Here is a 17273-nt window from a genome sequence, read left to right on the forward strand (position 1 = left end):
GCACCAAAATGGGGTACTCAAGAACAAGATAGCAAAAAACATGTGCAGAAACAGGTCTTAAATGGCCTGAAGCCACACCATTGACACTGATGACAATGAGATCTGCAGTAAACAGAAAAAGTTGTCCGTCACATGAGATACAGACAGGGTGACCAATGCGGGTCTCGGTGACAGCGCCACTCACACCGACACAAATGGATGATGCTATGATCATCTTTTGCGTGGCCACAATTAAGGTCGCCAAAAGGTTTTCATTCACAGGTGAAGGAAGTGCTGCCCGAACCTGCCACAGAGAAGTGCCACACCCTCCAACCAGCAGACTTTGTGCTGATCAAAGAATTCCGCAGAAAGAACACACGACAACCAAGGTGGAATGGTCCACACCAGACATTGCTTGTCATACGTGGCTATCAAGTGTGAAGGTAAGCCATCATGGATACATGCATCCCACTACAAGGAGGGATAGAAAGCGGGAAAATCATGGAAGACAAAAGACACTTCCCAGGGACAGACCCAACAAGATGGTTTATGATAGTCTGGCGAGTAGATAGGGATAGTCGAAATCTTGCTCATCCATTTATGAGCGTATAGCAGAGACTCGAGCGTGCCGTATAGCAGAAAACCAGGAAGCGTTTAACTGATCAAAGCGAGTGGATAGATGAAATATGGAATGGGTTTTTTTTTGAAGTTGGGACAGTGTCGAGGATTTGAGGTTCTATTAAACTGGCATTAGGACACAGTGTAAGGACCCTTGGGGTTTTGATTGTAACAATGTCTTAATGAGAGGTCCTTATTTAAAATTGCCGAGTTAGGGGTATGTATTCAAAAGCTGGTAAAAACATATGGACAAGCATGAGAAAATGTAAAGAGGGATGTGCATCAAGAATAATCACTCGCTCGCCAAGAAGACAAACTGATCAACCAGACATGCCAATGCCATCCCAACAAGTTAAAAGTCGTGGGCATAACTGGGGGAGCCCATGCAAACCCCCATTAAAGAAGAAATCAAATGTAGAAATAGGACCATTGGCAGAGCATCATGCCCTTCATTTGCGACAGTAAATCCCGTCCCAGCAAGTTCAACGCGGAATCAATGTCAATTGGGATGTACAGCGAGGTGCACGCAGGGTGGCGTATTCTTAGGTATGCCTCAGGAGTCGAGTGAACTAGCATCGAGCTTGTTACAGTGCACTGGTGGGAATGAAATGATCCAGCTGCATAATTTAAATTGAACAGGGAGGAATGTGCAATCGCAGGCTTCGTGGAGGAAATAGCAGATTGGATTGGAAGGCACTGAATTGATGCATCGCGATGGAAGGCACTGTCTCGTTGGCCAACACATTACGACGTTGCCAGAGATAATTAATCCTATGAGAAACGTGCATCATCGCAGTTCGGTGACCAGTTGGACATGAAAATACTGTCCATATTTAGGGGATGGGGAGCCTGGATTTTACACTGGTTTTTTTTTCTCCGACTTATGATTTTTGTTGTCATTATTTCCTGCTTGAAAGCTCTGATCGGAGTGTGAATATAAGAGTTTGTTGCAGTAATGGTGATGCGGGAAGCTGATCAAGAATACCTTCTGCCGAACCAGTTCATGGAGGATCCTGCGCCAGATGACTGGACTGAGGAAGCAGCTTGCACAACCACCTGTCCAGCCGCCGTGCTGGAAATAATGATTCAGGAAAACTTTTGGAGGAAGAAAATGATAAATTGATGGAAATTGAGAAATTTTCAGTTGCAACAATACTTGCAAGATGACTATGGCATGGAAATGACAATGGTAGAAGATGAGGATAATGTTGACCCAAAACCAACCACCTCCCCAGGTAGAAGAACCTGTGCAAGGCTTACATGAGGCGGTTGCCCAGTTGGCATTATTTGGTGTGCCCGGGAGTTCTTCCTTCGAGTCCCTCCCTCCACACCCACTCCATGGTGACGAAGTAGGGGAGGTGGTGGTACCCCAAGAATTGAAGATACTCATCCACGACGGAGGATGTAGACCCACCATGGAGAGCAAGGGGGGGGGAGCTCCAGGTCAGGTCAGGTATGATAGCATGCACCAGAGCAGCAGGTCGATGAATCAACTTTCTGCCGATAATCCAAGGGCCTCCATTTGGCCAACCCCCACCCCAATCTCCTCGAGAGGCCGATCCACCTGCTGCAACCACGAGGCACGTGGTCGGCTCATTGCCCTCCTCCACTCACGAGGCTCCCTCGCTGAGAGAATCTGGTGAGCAGGACGAGCGTTAGGAAAATGAGCCACAGGTCCATACAGCCACAACTGACAAATCTCATTTGAGTCTCTCTCAGCAACCGCTCGTTGGACACAAAGTCAGACCAGCGACAGCTAAGGATTCTCCGAATAGACTTGGTTCCAAAGGAATCAAGTCTCCATCTCAGACCTCTTGTCAGAGTCAAAGTCTCACATCTGAAGAGCAAGGCTGGAAGCACCAAAAACCTGAAGACTTGGACTTTCATCCTCCTGCAAAGGTACTGACACAGCACCACACCCCATGATAGTGAATCCATGACTCCCCAGGTCAGACCCAGACATCTGTTGACCTCTGGCTCACAGCCAGCAGAGACATGAATATCAATGCCAAGGTAAGTGACTCTCTCAATGACCTCAACATCCTCACCACAAAGAGATAGACAAGATCGCAGCATCCAATATATCAATGAAAGCTTGGATCTTAGTTTTGACCCAGAAAATCCATAATCCCAGCGGCTCAGACTCTTCAATCAGCACCTCAAGGGCCCCCAAAAGGATAGCTAAATTCTCCGCAAAGACTACTGAATCATCTGCGAAATCAAGGTTTGGAGATCAGATTGATCAGTTTTGGTGACACTCCACGAATCCTCCAGAGGGCATCCCTATTCACTGAATCGAATGCTTTGCAGGGATCAACATCGGCTGCAAGCAACCCCTGCCAAAACTCTCGTCTGCAATTCGGTGAGGACCTGAAGCGCAAGGATACGGTCAATCGTTGACCTCTTTGGTGTGAAGCCTGACTGCTCTGGGCATGATGCTCAAGCAGATGGTGGCGAACCCTATCAAGAATTATCCGAGCAAAGACCTTGCCCGGCACTGAGAGCAGCGTCACCCCTCGGTATTTGTTGCAGTCCTGGCGATTACTCTTCCCAGAAGGGGGCGACAAGGCCCCTCTTCCAGTCAGTTTGGATGATGCCTGTGTTCCAGGCAGAGCACAGAACTGCGTGCAACAACACAAGTGCAGCATTTCCACCAGCTTTGAGAAGTTTAGCATGGATGCCACAAATCCCAGGAGCTTTACCCTATTTCAACCGATTCACTGCAGCCTGCGTTTCCACAACCGAAGATGGATCACAGTTTATTGGAGGGTCAACAATAGGGAGAGCAACACCCCTGACATCCAACTCAACAGCTGGTGGATCAGCCTGGTTCAGTCGCTCAAAGTAACCGGCTCAGCGGGCCTTTACTTCGCACTCCTCCGTCAAGAGCCTACCACCCTCTACTCTGTCTGCAGTACACTGAGGGACGAGCTTGGAGGAATGCAATGTGCGAATTCCCCTGCAAGCGGGACGAGAATCACTGAACCACAGGTGATGCTCATCCCCCATACATCGGCTTCCTTGTCCACCCTCAGTGCACGTCCAATTTTACACCTCAACTCCCTGAATAGCTCAGCTCTGCCATCAAGCCTGACCTTGCGACTCTGGTCAGTGGTATCCAATGTCCCTCAAGACAAAATTCTTCACCCTACGGTGAGTTCCAAGACATCCACCGGCAACATTAAAGATGGTGGTCTTGAAGGCACTCCACAACTCTTCAGGATCCCCCAAAGCACCCAGACCCCCACTCAGCCCATTCACAAACTCCTCAGCTACCCTTTCATCTTTCAGCTTCTCAACATCCAGTCTTGGCTGGGATGGTACCATTCTCCTGGATTTAAGATGCAACTTCAGAGTTGCTACAACAAGCTGGTGGTTAGTATTGAGGAACTGAGCAATCCAGTGGACCCTGCAGTTCTGGATCATCGTCCAGCGACCATCAACGAGCACATCATCAGTCTTTGCCACATCACAGCGTTGGAATACCAAATCCAGAGATGAGCCTGTTTGCATTGAAACCATGAACCAGCCATCGCAAGTCCATGACTTGTTGCTATTCTGGTTCATGTCCAGATCCTTGGGGAACAACACACGTTGCATAACCATCCCTATCGGTTTCAGTCAACGCATTTTAAATCACCCAAGACTGGAAGAGTCTCTCGTCTGGGGCACTGATCAACCAGACTCAAGCGACACAAAATGCATCCTTCATGGTGAGGTCACTCACCTCATTCGGAGCATATACAGAGACCAGGGAAATGACACACAAGGAGTGACAAATCCTTATTCTCATAGTATGCTCGTTGACCGGTGTTCCCTCAATCATCATCGGAGTCAGATTATTGCAAAGAACTACAGCAACTCCTTGGGCATGGTAACCATCAGAGCGACCAGACCAATAGTGGGTGCAACCACCAGCCATGATCTCACCATTATCCGATCTCCGAACCTCAGAGAGTGCTACAATACCGATGTCCAAACGCTTGAGCTCAGATGATAACAGACAGGTAATCATCCTCTCTTAGGGATAGGACATTCCAGGCACCCACTCGAAGGGACTGCTTCAGGTTAACCCAAGGAGACCGCCGTCTGGTGGACGACACCTCAGCACCACCCTAACACGCACTACTACAATCTGACCCAGGAAGGTTACCCCATGATTTTCCTCCTATCATCAAAGATTGGGGGTCCCGAAGGCTTTGCCCCAATCCCGTCATCCGGTGAGCTGTCTTGTGGAGGGCAGCTGCACAGGAGGTACTTCCATGAAGTGGGTTTTCAGATTTCTTTGCATTTTACGGAGTGAAGGGTTTTACAGTGGCCAGAGTGCAAATCCTGCCACTGACCTCCTGAAAAAGGTAACCCAACTGAAGGAGGACGTCCGCAGACAGTTGGGTAAACTTAGAAACCGAACACCCCAGATTCATGACATGGCAACGAAGATATACATCTACACCATGAATTATTTCGGCCATACTGATGAATTCGTACGTCAGATGGCAGATTTCAACACCAGCGGCAAGTTCGAGGTGACGAAACGCATGTTGGTACGAATCAACGGTGGGTTTCATTTTAATCCATCCCAAACGGAGTTAAATACGCTTTATTTCACGGTCAGTGACATAAAATACATAAGAATACCGAGATACTCATTTATTGATGAGTGATAAGGAGGTTCCAAGGAATACAACTTCAAACTCGACGATATTAAATAGGTAATGATCCATACAAGAATGCCCTTTCACTTTTATGAGTGGCAGAAGGAAGGGAGGGGACAGAGAGTTGGGGTTCAGATGGTGTCTTGGAACCACATGGGGAAAAATAAATAAATAAATAAATAATTTAAAAAAAAAATAAACTTGCAACATTGTCTATCCTGAAGCTCGAGATGGATTTTTAAAGAAAAAAAAAAAGTCAAACTGATAAAATGCGACAGAAAAATGGGATGTGAAATCCTCAGTGCTGAAGAAGGCAGAAAGAGGAACACAGAAAAAGGAGGAAACAGAATAAGGATAAAAAATAATGAAAAAAAAAAAAGATAAAGAAAAGGAGAGGCAGAAAGGAGGAGAAAGATGCAAGAAGACAGACAGAGGGACAGGAAGAGAAAAGTATAAAAAAAAGGAGGAAAACAAAACAAACACAATACCTGCCACATCCCAGAGCTGCAAACGGAGGGTCTCAGTGTCTGACCACCGCAGAACTTTTAGAGCAAAGTCAACTGCAAAAACACAAGAGCACACACGCTCACCATGTGACGTTTCTTCAACAACACTAGTTGCTGGCCAAAAATTAGCCCAAACACTGTGACAGTGCTAACCCTAACCCTAACAAAAGCCATAAATTATTAATATATTGCCGCGGTGGGTGGCTGGCCACGGTTAACCCCCCCACATGAAATTTGTGGTGACGGGCGATTAACACCGCTAGCCCCAGGACGGCCAAGCAGTTCTTTATCAATAGGAGGCGGACACGTTGATTCTCGGAGATGATCACGTATGCTTGAAGGGCATGGGACGCAATGGCGGAGGAGCGCAGGGAATGGATGCACGGGGGTGGCGGGTTATACTCGAACTCCACTACAAATAGTTTCTTAAAATCACCACATTTAATGAAAACAAACAAATATTCACAAAGGACGATAATTCAAAAGGTAATGATCGTAACATGAAATAAATAAATCCTACAATCGAGGTGCCTCCTCACACAGACTCAAATACAGACAACAGGGAAACAAAACAACAAGCCGGTAGGCGACATGGCTGCTCGCTCTCGATGGAAAGCTGTCCGACGCGACTAGCCGATATTCATGTACATGCTATCAATCAATTTAGCACAATAAATATGATAATTATCACAGCCCTCTTAGTTTGTGCCCAGAAACCCGCCTTGTGAAATTTCAGGCATGTTTCCAAAGAGACTCTAACAAATGGCAGCCCTGGTAATTCCATTTATCTATTCGCTAAAGATTTTATTTTTTTTATATATGATGCTGTAAGACATTCTCCTTGGGCACAAAAAAAAAAAAAAAAAAAAAAAAAAAAAAAAAATCAGGTCCCTCGGAGGTCCAGTTTCGGATTATTGATTTTTTTTTGTACAGTCCACAATAAGTGTACGATGTACGATAAAGTATTTTAGCTGTTGCTAAGCAACGCAGGTGTGCATAGCAACCATTCATTTTTGTGTACATGCCAGCCACGTTGTACACATTTCACCCAAGTTTTATCAAAATCAGACTCTTTCTCCAAGAGATATTCGCAATTAACCGTTTCTGAAATGTTCGACATGAACTCGCCCAAAACCTATCTCCTCCTATAAATTGGCATGAAGGGAGCGAGATCGATTGCGCATAGAACTCTAAGCTTCGATTTTTTTGACCACTTTAAAGGGCCGTTGCTATGCCGCTGCTAAGGGCCCGGGGTCCCATATTCGAAAGCACACGATTCCCAGAAATATTGATCCTACCTACTGATGTGGATTTTTCACCTTGAACCTCGTGATTGTTGTAGAATCATATTTAACTTGCAGGGCTCAACGTCGAGCCGATTCGGTTTTAAATGTATCCCTCGTACACTTCATTCAATGAACAAGCAGAACCCCCATTTGTTGCAATATTATTTGGTTCTATTTATTTTATTTATCTTACTTTTTAGTTAACTATTAAACCAACCCGATTAATTCACTTTCCACAGCTTAAGTACATTACATCAGAGATTTATTATTACTTGGTACTTGGTCAGTCCCAAGGAGTACAAGCCACTGAGATGCCATACATCGCACATGCTTGCACTAAAACAAGATTACATTTCAAGGCATTTATACTTGTATGGGAGAGGGGAGGGGGTTGTTAACCCTAACTGCATATGTGTCTTCTCGGAGAGAAGCACACGACGTACATTTCAAGGCATAAGTTTGCTGTTATCAGCCCGGGTCACACCGTTCCACAACAAGACATTTTATCAACATTTTGGGCAAAGGACTCTTGGCCAACAAGCGAAGGGGGGCACTTATAGCATAGTCTGAAATCTCATTTGACAGCCAATTCGACTTGTAGCATAAAACTTAAATTTATACAACACCAGCACAATTACAATTTAGAATACATTAATATAAATATTTCCTCCACACTACCAAATTTCATTGGAATCGGTTGAGTGGTTTAGCCCCGAGGCTTGATCAAAGTTTCGCAGACAGACAGACGGAGATTTCCAGAATAAGGGTGCTCTAAGAGCAGCCAAAAAGAAAACCCTTCCTTTCAACTCCTCCTGCACTGAGCTTGGCCCAGAGCTGGTCTTTGTGGAACTTCGAATGTCAGCGCTTCTATTCGCACGCAAATGGCACAGTCACTTCTCTCGTAGCAGGACGAACATAAGCCAGGCACTCCACGAGCGGCACTCAACACCAAGGCTCAGATGTGTAGCTGCTTTGTGCATCGATCGTCCTCACTGACCCATGACATACACGAGGTTCGGGGTCCATTTCTCACGACTCAAGAGCCAAAGGCCAGCGTCTTGCTTTGTGCGTACGCTCACCCTGAACTCCCGCCTCCTCTCCAAACAATGCACCGCGTACCTCCGCGCTGATCACGGCTCTCCAAACACGTGCAAGCCCTGAACTCCCGCCTCTGACTATCTTACGAATCAACTCTGCCTTGTGTGTTCCTCACACTGACCTCGTCTGAGTGCTCTACCGATCTCCCGTCCCACCCGGTCGGAAGCCTCCCACACACTCTTCTTCTGGCGCCTCATGTCTAACAATCCTCCGCCTCCGGGGAGTGGCCTGCTCACACGAAACCCGGGCCTTCTGCCTCCTCAGCTAGCTTCGATGTCACGCCTATCGACCTTCCCTCGGGGGCGTGACCGCCTGTTGTCACCCTTTGAAGGTGGGGCTTTCTGCCTGCTCGGCACGTTTGTTTTAGGAATGCGTTCCCAGCCTTTATTGCCAATCTTGAAAGATAAAAACATAGGGGGTTCTAAGGGGAGGAACAAAAAAAAAAAAATACATCGCAGAGTGCCGATGACATGCTGGGGAAGCTTATTTTTAAACCCTAACTAATTAACATGACACCACCCCCTCGTGTGGTGGCACGCAACACTCAAGCTCACAGGATCCCTACTTAGTTACATCGAGATGCCTGCTACACGTCCACGGACCACGCAACTCTACACAATGCTATATTCCCTATTAAATTCTTCAATCTACCCCCACAATCATAAAAACATTAAACACCTTCGGTTACTTCCGACCAAGGCAAGACCATATATATATATATATATATATATATATATATATATATATATATATATATATATATATATACATATACATATATACATATATACATATACATATATACATATATACATATACATATATACATATATACATATATATATATATATATATATATATATATATATATATATATATATATATATATATATATATATATATATATATATATATATATATATATATATATATATATACTAGAGGGGGAGCACTCGGGAGAGTGCAAAACCTAAGCCACCAATACTGCTGGGTCACTCAAGTGAACCTTATATCTTATTCATTAAATGATGTCAACAGTGCTGAGAGTTGTAGTTCTTTTCTCCAACATTTTTTTTTGGGGGGGGGGGAGGGGGGTTGGAAATCACTTAAAACATGTAAAAATGCAAATAAATAAATAAATAAATAAATCGAAATTGTTGAAAAAAAAGTTGCAAAAATTTTTTCTCCAACAATTTTTTTTTGGGGGTGGGGGTTGGAAATCACTTAAAACATGTAGAAATGCAAAAAAAAATTTTTTTTCTCTAATTTTTTTTTGGGGGGGGGGGGACCAAGTCCAAAATTTAATGGCATGATCCTTGGACCATACCTAACCCCCCAAGTTTCGTTGAAATCCGTCGAGGAGTTTTTCCATAATGCTGTTCACAAACAAACAAACAAACAAACAAACAGAAAGGGGTGAAAACAGTAACCTCCATCCATCTTCGAAGATGGCGGAGGTTAATAACTGTATGTGACCAAGTGAAGAAAGATCAAAATCTCACGTAACCATAGGTGGCTTGCAGAAGTATCGATACAAAGATATCGTTAGCACAAAATTTTTGGACATGAAATACAAACTGTAAAACGTAACTAGAAAGGCACTCGGTGGAGAACATACGTCCTTATTAACCGTTAAATGAATAGTTCACGTTTTTGTATCTCACCGATAGGCCGGAGCTGGACCCGGACATGAACTAAAATCTAATCCGCTTGTTCATGTCACCTCCCTAACTAATCCACCAAGTTGTCATAATCCATCCACAATTTTAAATATTGTGCCACATATCATTTTTGGCTCCATCTCTCAATGGTGAAGAATCACTTTAAAAAAAAGAAAATATATATATATATATATATATATATATATATATATATATATATATATATATATATTAAAAAAATAAATCAAAAGAGAAAATTGCATCCGGATCTTCACCAAAATCAAATCAATTTGTCCTCGTCACACACCCAACCTGGTCCAGGTTTCGTCCGAATCCAGCCACAACTTTTATTCACAGACAGACGGGGAAGAGCATACATAACCTTCGTCCACCTCCGGCGGTGGCGGAGGTAATGACAGATATTACGGCAAAAACTTGAAAATGAACATCACAGAACGAAGGCTGAAAAGCATCACGTGGTATTGCTGTGAGGCAGAGTTTTGGCGGCGAGCACGACCACTAGGTGGACCAGTAGAGTCGGCTCCACCGAACACCCAGAATTTATAGGTCGTCACCCCGGATAATTCCAGAGCCGACGGGTCCCTTATTGGACCGAAGATCGCCAATAGGTCGACCGCGTGGGATAGGGTCGATTGCCAATTTCAATTTACCTAAATACCCACATCGTCCAAACTACCGGGGAAATTCACCCTCGGCAGAGCTCGAGCGGAACGAGCCGTTAGCGTGCTCGAACCGTGCGTAACCGAGCGGATGGTTACCGAGGTCCGTCAGTCTGAATGCACAATTTGCCGCTTCCCAATTTCCCAACATGCACCGTGCAAAGCCAATGAAGGAAACACAAAAACGAGCTGAAACATTCAACAAAATGGATATTTATTTACAATAGGGGGAAGGGAACACACGAGGAGCAGAGTTAAACCGACTAAAAGAAATGCGAGTATGTACAAGGCACTTAAACGATTCTACTTGAAGATGGGCCCACAGACACACGCACACAGAAATACCCAAAAGAAGTGATGGCCGCGGCCTTTCAGCTCGGGAGGGAAGGTGAGCCGAAAGGGAGAACCTATCTCACACCTCCCCGCCTTGTGCGGTTTTCAATGATCTGGTTATGTGAGACTCGAACCCGCAACACAATTCAATGATGGATGCCAGCCGGCACGATGGTGGGCCAGACAGAACGCCGGCAGGAAAGACGAGACAACCAGGCGACGAGGCTCACAAGGCGCCCAGGTGACGAGGCCTTGATGTTCTCTCCACCAGCCAGAACGCCCCAAACAATTGAACTGGCCAACACTCCTGCCACGAGCACCCCGTCTCTCCAATCCGGTCCAGACAACCACACTTTCTCCTCAGGCGGGAGGGGCCTCTTCTCCTGGCCACTCGCCTCCTCATTCGTCGGACTCATGGTGTGCAATTGCGCTCGTCGCCCCTGTGACTGACTGAAAGGGGCGTCAAGTCCGTTGATTGGACCAGGGAGGGGGGGGCGTGGTGGCCGTTGTGGCAGACCGCCCCTCAAACAAGGAGAGCAACATTGTCCTGCGTGGGCTGCGCTCATTGGCCGACTGACAGCAACCTCACTCGCACCCCCCCCCGGATTGGGAGAGAGAGAAGTCAGGTCCTCGTGAACTCTGCCCACGTACGTGCTGACACGCATGCGTGGAATGGTGCCGGTGGAAGGAAGCGAAGGCAGGTGTCGTCGTTAAAAAAGTTGTTGCTGTTGATATAAAAATCCTAACCATCAAAATAACTCCGCAGCACACAAACATTTAATTCCCATTTGACTAGGGACGGGACCCTAACTAGAAACACGTACTTACCGATATAACTGTTCTACAAGGACCTGAATGCTGAGTGCAGTAAGCTTCCAAATTCGTAACAGTACAAGATATGGAAGTCAATGGCGATTTAGAAATTTCAACCCAAAAATTTTGTACCTAATGACCGACACATTAAAACACGAGAGGTTTCAACATTCATTACATTTTCCACCAAAAACACAGGGTGCTCCCTAATGCAGCACCTCCTTCTGGTCGATGGTCACCAAACCCCACGTTACTTGCTCCGAGCTTTCCCTTCTGCCCACATTTACATCAGGAATGCCCAGGACGACCGGACGAGATAAACAATCGTCGCAGCAGCCAACCTTCAGGACGTACCTCCGACTGTGGCTCTGTAGTGTTTGGAGAAGGTTTTATTGACATAACGTTGCACGAAAGAGGTCTTTCCCACCAGCGGGTCTCCCACGATCAGGACTTTGAACAATAAATTTGACACCATTCTGGAAACAAGAGACAATGGAGCAAAGTAGGATTACGAGAAGGGAGTTTACAAGGGACAAGAAAGGGGTTCAACTTGGACATTGTACCATAATAAAAGGTTATCAACACCACTGTATGGATTGCTATCGTTTCATACGAGTGCGGGCCCGTACGTGCAAAAAAATAAATAATAAACATTTTTTTTTTCAAGAAAAAAAAAAAAGAATTGTGACATCAATTGTGATGTCATAGCACAGTGTCCTCTCATTGGTTTGGTAAATAAATGGCTATAACTTGGGAACCGCTTGTCCGATTAATATCAAACCTGGAAAAGGCACATCCTCGGGTCCCCAGCAATATACCTGGCAAGTTTCAATTAGATCGGACTAGTGGTTGTTGAGAAACAGCGGTCACAGTCACTGTCGCAGTCGCAGTCACACTGCTGGAATTATAGATAGATGCAGCTTGTGGCTGTTTGGTTGCATCATTTTCTGGAAGCGCAGCCGTGCCGCTGATGCAGTGCCCCGACGACCACTACACTAGTACTCATTTTATCGATCTCGGATGGACGACAAGCCGAATCAACCCACCTGGTGTCAATTCAATATCACGACACGAGCTGAACTCGAGACCCGAAGATCTCAAACCAAACACCTTAACCGTTCATCGAACACCAGGTAATCGGGTATAAAATCAAGACAAAGCACAAACCTGCAGGGACTGATCGTGGGGACCACGCATCGACCTATTTCGGTGTTGAACGTTCGAATCGGACTCAACGTAAATATAACCATCGGATCATGAAACCTCGACACAGAGAGCGCTCACCTGCCGTGAACAAACAATGATCTAAAGGTGTGCTTTGTGTGGAACCCGAGGGAGCACTCGCAGCACTCGCAGCACTCGCAGCACTCGCAGCACTCGCAGCACTCCCACTTAACGATGACGCGTCCTTATGGCGCCAATTATTCAAACGGAAATCACTTCGAGAGTGTCAACCAGGTGCGTCAGGTGTGGGTAACAGCATTAGGCCGATCGGCGGGTGTGGGAATCGAACACACCTGGCGTGGTTCACAGTCAACGTGAAAAAGTCGTCATTTTGAACCCGGAATTGATAGTCAGTGGCATAATAATCGATAAAATGTCGCAGATCGGTGGACACAGCAAACAATGGATCGGAACTCGAGAGCGAATGGTGAAATAAATCGATAATCCTTGTCCACGAATCCAAGAATAATAGTTATTGATGATTCTTACCCGAACTCCAATAATTATAATCTCTCATTTAGAAGAATCCAAACGACGATCTCTCCGGAGACCTCAGCTCCTTGATGCAGTCCATCGATCACACCTGGCCAGGTGAGATTGTTGAACACAATTCTCATTTATCGGTAAAAGTGTGAACGCGTGCGAAGAGGGGGGGGGGGGGTGATGGTTTCACCTGTTGGGCTGGAGACACCTTGGATCGCGACCGAACGCTTGGGATTTCCCAGCAACACGTCTTTGTTTCCCATCATGAGCGTCGTGCTTCCTGATCATGTGAGCAAGCGCGTGACTCGAAAGCACGCGTGTCCGTGCCCCCCCCCCCCCAGCGTGCGTGCGTGCGTCCTCCATGAGGCCGGGGATGTGTTCAGTATATTTTTTTTGCTTGGTGTACATTGTCGAGGCTCACGGAACATATAACGAGAGGAGGCAGGAGAGAGAAGCAGGGAATTTGAAGGAGGTGGGATTGGAGTGGATTAACGGGGGTAGAAAAGATCGAGGATTTGGATGGGGATGGTGGTGAACGGGTGTTTTGAAGGCCTGGAGGGAAGAATGGGATTGAAGAGAGTATGGGAGTATATTCCATAGGTGGAAAAAGAGGAATGAAGGTGAACAGCGATTCTTGATTTTGGTAGTTTTACTAGAAAAGGACTGGTGGACCTTGAGTGTCCTACAGAAATATGGCGGGGGACAGAACACAGACAGGTCAGGGGGTCGGTCAGGGGGTCGGTCAGGGGGTCGGGGGGGGTCGGTCAGGGGGTCGGGGGGGTCGGTCAGGCGGTCGGGGCCATGAGAGAACACTGTGGAAGACAAAGACCACCAAGAGCCGGCAGTGAGAGACCCAAATAATCGGCCTCATCGCGGGACATACCGATGATCATCGCGGGACATACCGATGATCATCGCGAGAGATACCAATGATCATCACGGGAGATACCAATGATCATCGCGGGACATACCGATGATCATCGCGGGAGATACCGATGATCATCGCGAGACATACCGATGATCATCGCGGGACATACCGATGATCATCGCGGGAGATACCAATGATCATCGCGGGAGATACCAATGATCATCGCGGGACATACCAATGATCATCGCGGGACATACCGATGATCATCGCGAGAGATACCGATGATCATCGCGGGACATACCGATGATCATCGCGGGACATACCGATGATCATCGCGGGAGATACCGATGATCATCGCGGGAGATACCGATGATCATCGCGAGAGATACCGATGATCATCGCGGGACATACCGATGATCATCGCGAGAGATACCAATGATCATCGCGGGACATACCGATGATCATCGCGGGACATACCGATGATCATCGCGGGACATACCGATGATCATCGCGGGACATACCGATGATCATCGCGGGACATACCGATGATCATCGCGGGACATACCGATGATCATCGCGGGACATACCGATGATCATCGCGGGACATACCGATGATCATCGCGGGAGATACCAATGATCATCGCGGGAGATACCAATGATCATCGCGGGACATACCGATGATCATCGCGAGAGATACCGATGATCATCGCGGGACATACCGATGATCATCGCGGGACATACCGATGATCATCGCGGGACATACCGATGATCATCGCGGGAGATACCGATGATCATCGCGAGAGATACCGATGATCATCGCGGGACATACCGATGATCATCGCGAGAGATACCAATGATCATCGCGGGACATACCAATGATCATCGCGGGACATACCGATGATCATCGCGGGACATACCGATGATCATCGCGGGACATACCGATGATCATCGCGGGACATACCGATGATCATCGCGGGACATACCGATGATCATCGCGGGAGATACCAATGATCATCGCGGGAGATACCAATGATCATCGCGGGACATACCAATGATCATCGCGGGACATACCGATGATCATCGCGAGAGATACCGATGATCATCGCGGGACATACCGATGATCATCGCGGGACATACCGATGATCATCGCGGGACATACCGATGATCATCGCGGGACATACCGATGATCATCGCGGGAGATACCGATGATCATCGCGAGAGATACCGATGATCATCGCGGGACATACCGATGATCATCGCGAGAGATACCAATGATCATCGCGGGACATACCGATGATCATCGCGGGACATACCGATGATCATCGCGGGACATACCGATGATCATCGCGGGACATACCGATGATCATCGCGGGACATACCGATGATCATCGCGGGACATACCGATGATCATCGCGGGACATACCAATGATCATCGCCGGAGATACCAATGATCATCGCGGGACATACCAATGATCATCGAGGGACATACCGATGATCATCGCGGGATATACCACACCAGCAACCAAGTTTCATAAACAATCAAGCTCTCCATTCGACACCGTGAAGGAAAGGCTGGCGAAGCAAGCGCAAGTTAGCGGCTTTGTAACTGTCCACATCCCGAGCCGGCAGATCCATTCTTTATAATTTTCCTCACATTTGGAACGGTCAGAGATGTTGGAAAAACGCTCAGAGTACAATCTATTCATTCCGCACATACGATGATGGAGAGGGAACGGTGGGGCGGGGTTGGAGAGGGGGCGAAGGGGCGGGGCGGGGTTGGAGCGGGAGCGAAGGGGCGGGGCGGGGCGGGGTTGGAGCGAAGGGGCGGGGCGGGGTTGGAGAGGGAGCGAAGGGTTGGAGAGGGGGCGAAGGGGCGGGGCGGGGTTGGAGAGGGGGCGAAGGGGCGGGGCGGGGCGGGGTTGGAGCGAAGGGGCGGGCCGGGGCGGGGCGGGGTTGGAGCGAAGGGGCGGGCCGGGGCGGGGTTGGAGCGAAGGGGCGGGCCGGGGCGGGGTTGGAGCGAAGGGGCGGGGTTGGAGCGAAGGGGCGGGCCGGGGCGGGGTTGGAGCGAAGGGGCGGGCCGGGGCGGGGTTGGAGCGAAGGGGCGGGGTTGGAGCGAAGGGGCGGGGCTGGAGAGGGAGCGAAGGGGCGGGGCGGGGTTGGAGAGGGAGCGAAGGGGCGGGGTTGGAGAGGGAGCGAAGGGGCGGGGTTGGAGAGGGAGCGAAGGGGCGGGGTTGGAGAGGGATCGAAGGGGCGGGGCGGGGTTGGAGAGGGATCGAAGGGGCGGGGCGGGGTTGGAGAGGGATCGAAGGGCGGGGCGGGGTTGGAGAGGGATCGAAGGGGCGGGGCGGGGTTGGAGAGGGATCGAAGGGGCGGGGCGGGGTTGGAGAGGGATCGAAGGGGCGGGGCGGGGTTGGAGAGGGATCGAAGGGGCGGGGCGGGGTTGGAGAGGGATCGAAGGGGCGGGGCGGGGTTGGGGCGAAGCGGGGTTGGGGCGGGTTTGGAGCGGGAGCGAAGGGGCGGGGTGGGTTTGGAGCGGGAGCGAAGGGGCGGGGTGGGTTTGGAGCGGGAGCGAAGGGGCGGGGTGGGTTTGGAGCGGTAGTGAAGCGGTGGGGTTGCATTGAACTGGTGAGAGTGGAATAGGAGGGGTGGATGTGGGAGGGATGGGGTGGGGGTGGATGTGGGAGGGATGGGGTGGGGGTGGATGTGGGAGGGATGGGGTGGGGGTGGATGTGGGAGGGATGGGGTGGCCGTGGATGTGGGAGGGATGGGGTGGATGTGGGAGGGATGGGGTGGGTGTGGATGTGGGAGGGATGGGGTGGATGTGGGAGGGATGGGCTGGGTGTGGGAGGGATGGGGTAGGCAAATGAGGATGTTGGTAAAATGCTCAGTATTATTGTTCCTAATTGTAACGTTTCAACTCAAATATAAAACTTTGAAAACCCATTTGGAGGGGTATGCATCCACGCATATTCATATTCCTAATGCATCGATGGCCCAATATTTGGAGCCATGACTTTAGTTAATAATTTCCTCGAACTCACATTTGGAGGAATTTAATCACAAACTTTT

At 48.3% G+C, this 17273-nt stretch overlaps 1 protein-coding gene across 4 annotated transcripts in view; it reads right to left on the minus strand.

Moving 5' to 3' along the window:
* RAB29 (RAB29, member RAS oncogene family) overlaps positions 1-13665 on the minus strand; it is a 29094-nt gene extending 15429 nt beyond the window's left edge. The window contains exons 1-4 of one of the 4 annotated variants that reach the window (XM_085871340.1): positions 13527-13665; positions 13343-13436; positions 11984-12105; positions 5741-5812 (exon numbers count right to left, since the gene is read on the minus strand). In XM_085871340.1, coding sequence (XP_085727466.1) covers positions 5741-5812; positions 11984-12104 — 193 coding nt within the window. In that variant the 5' untranslated portion in view covers position 12105; positions 13343-13436; positions 13527-13665. The other 3 variants (XM_085871341.1, XM_085871338.1, XM_085871339.1) reach the window with 3 other exon arrangements.
* Positions 13666-17273: the final 3608 nt, after the last annotated feature.

Source organism: Eptatretus burgeri, chromosome 2, assembly GCF_056783735.1.
Source record: "Eptatretus burgeri isolate ZD-2024b chromosome 2, Ebu_testis_v1, whole genome shotgun sequence".
NCBI classification, from domain to species: domain Eukaryota; kingdom Metazoa; phylum Chordata; class Myxini; order Myxiniformes; family Myxinidae; genus Eptatretus; species Eptatretus burgeri.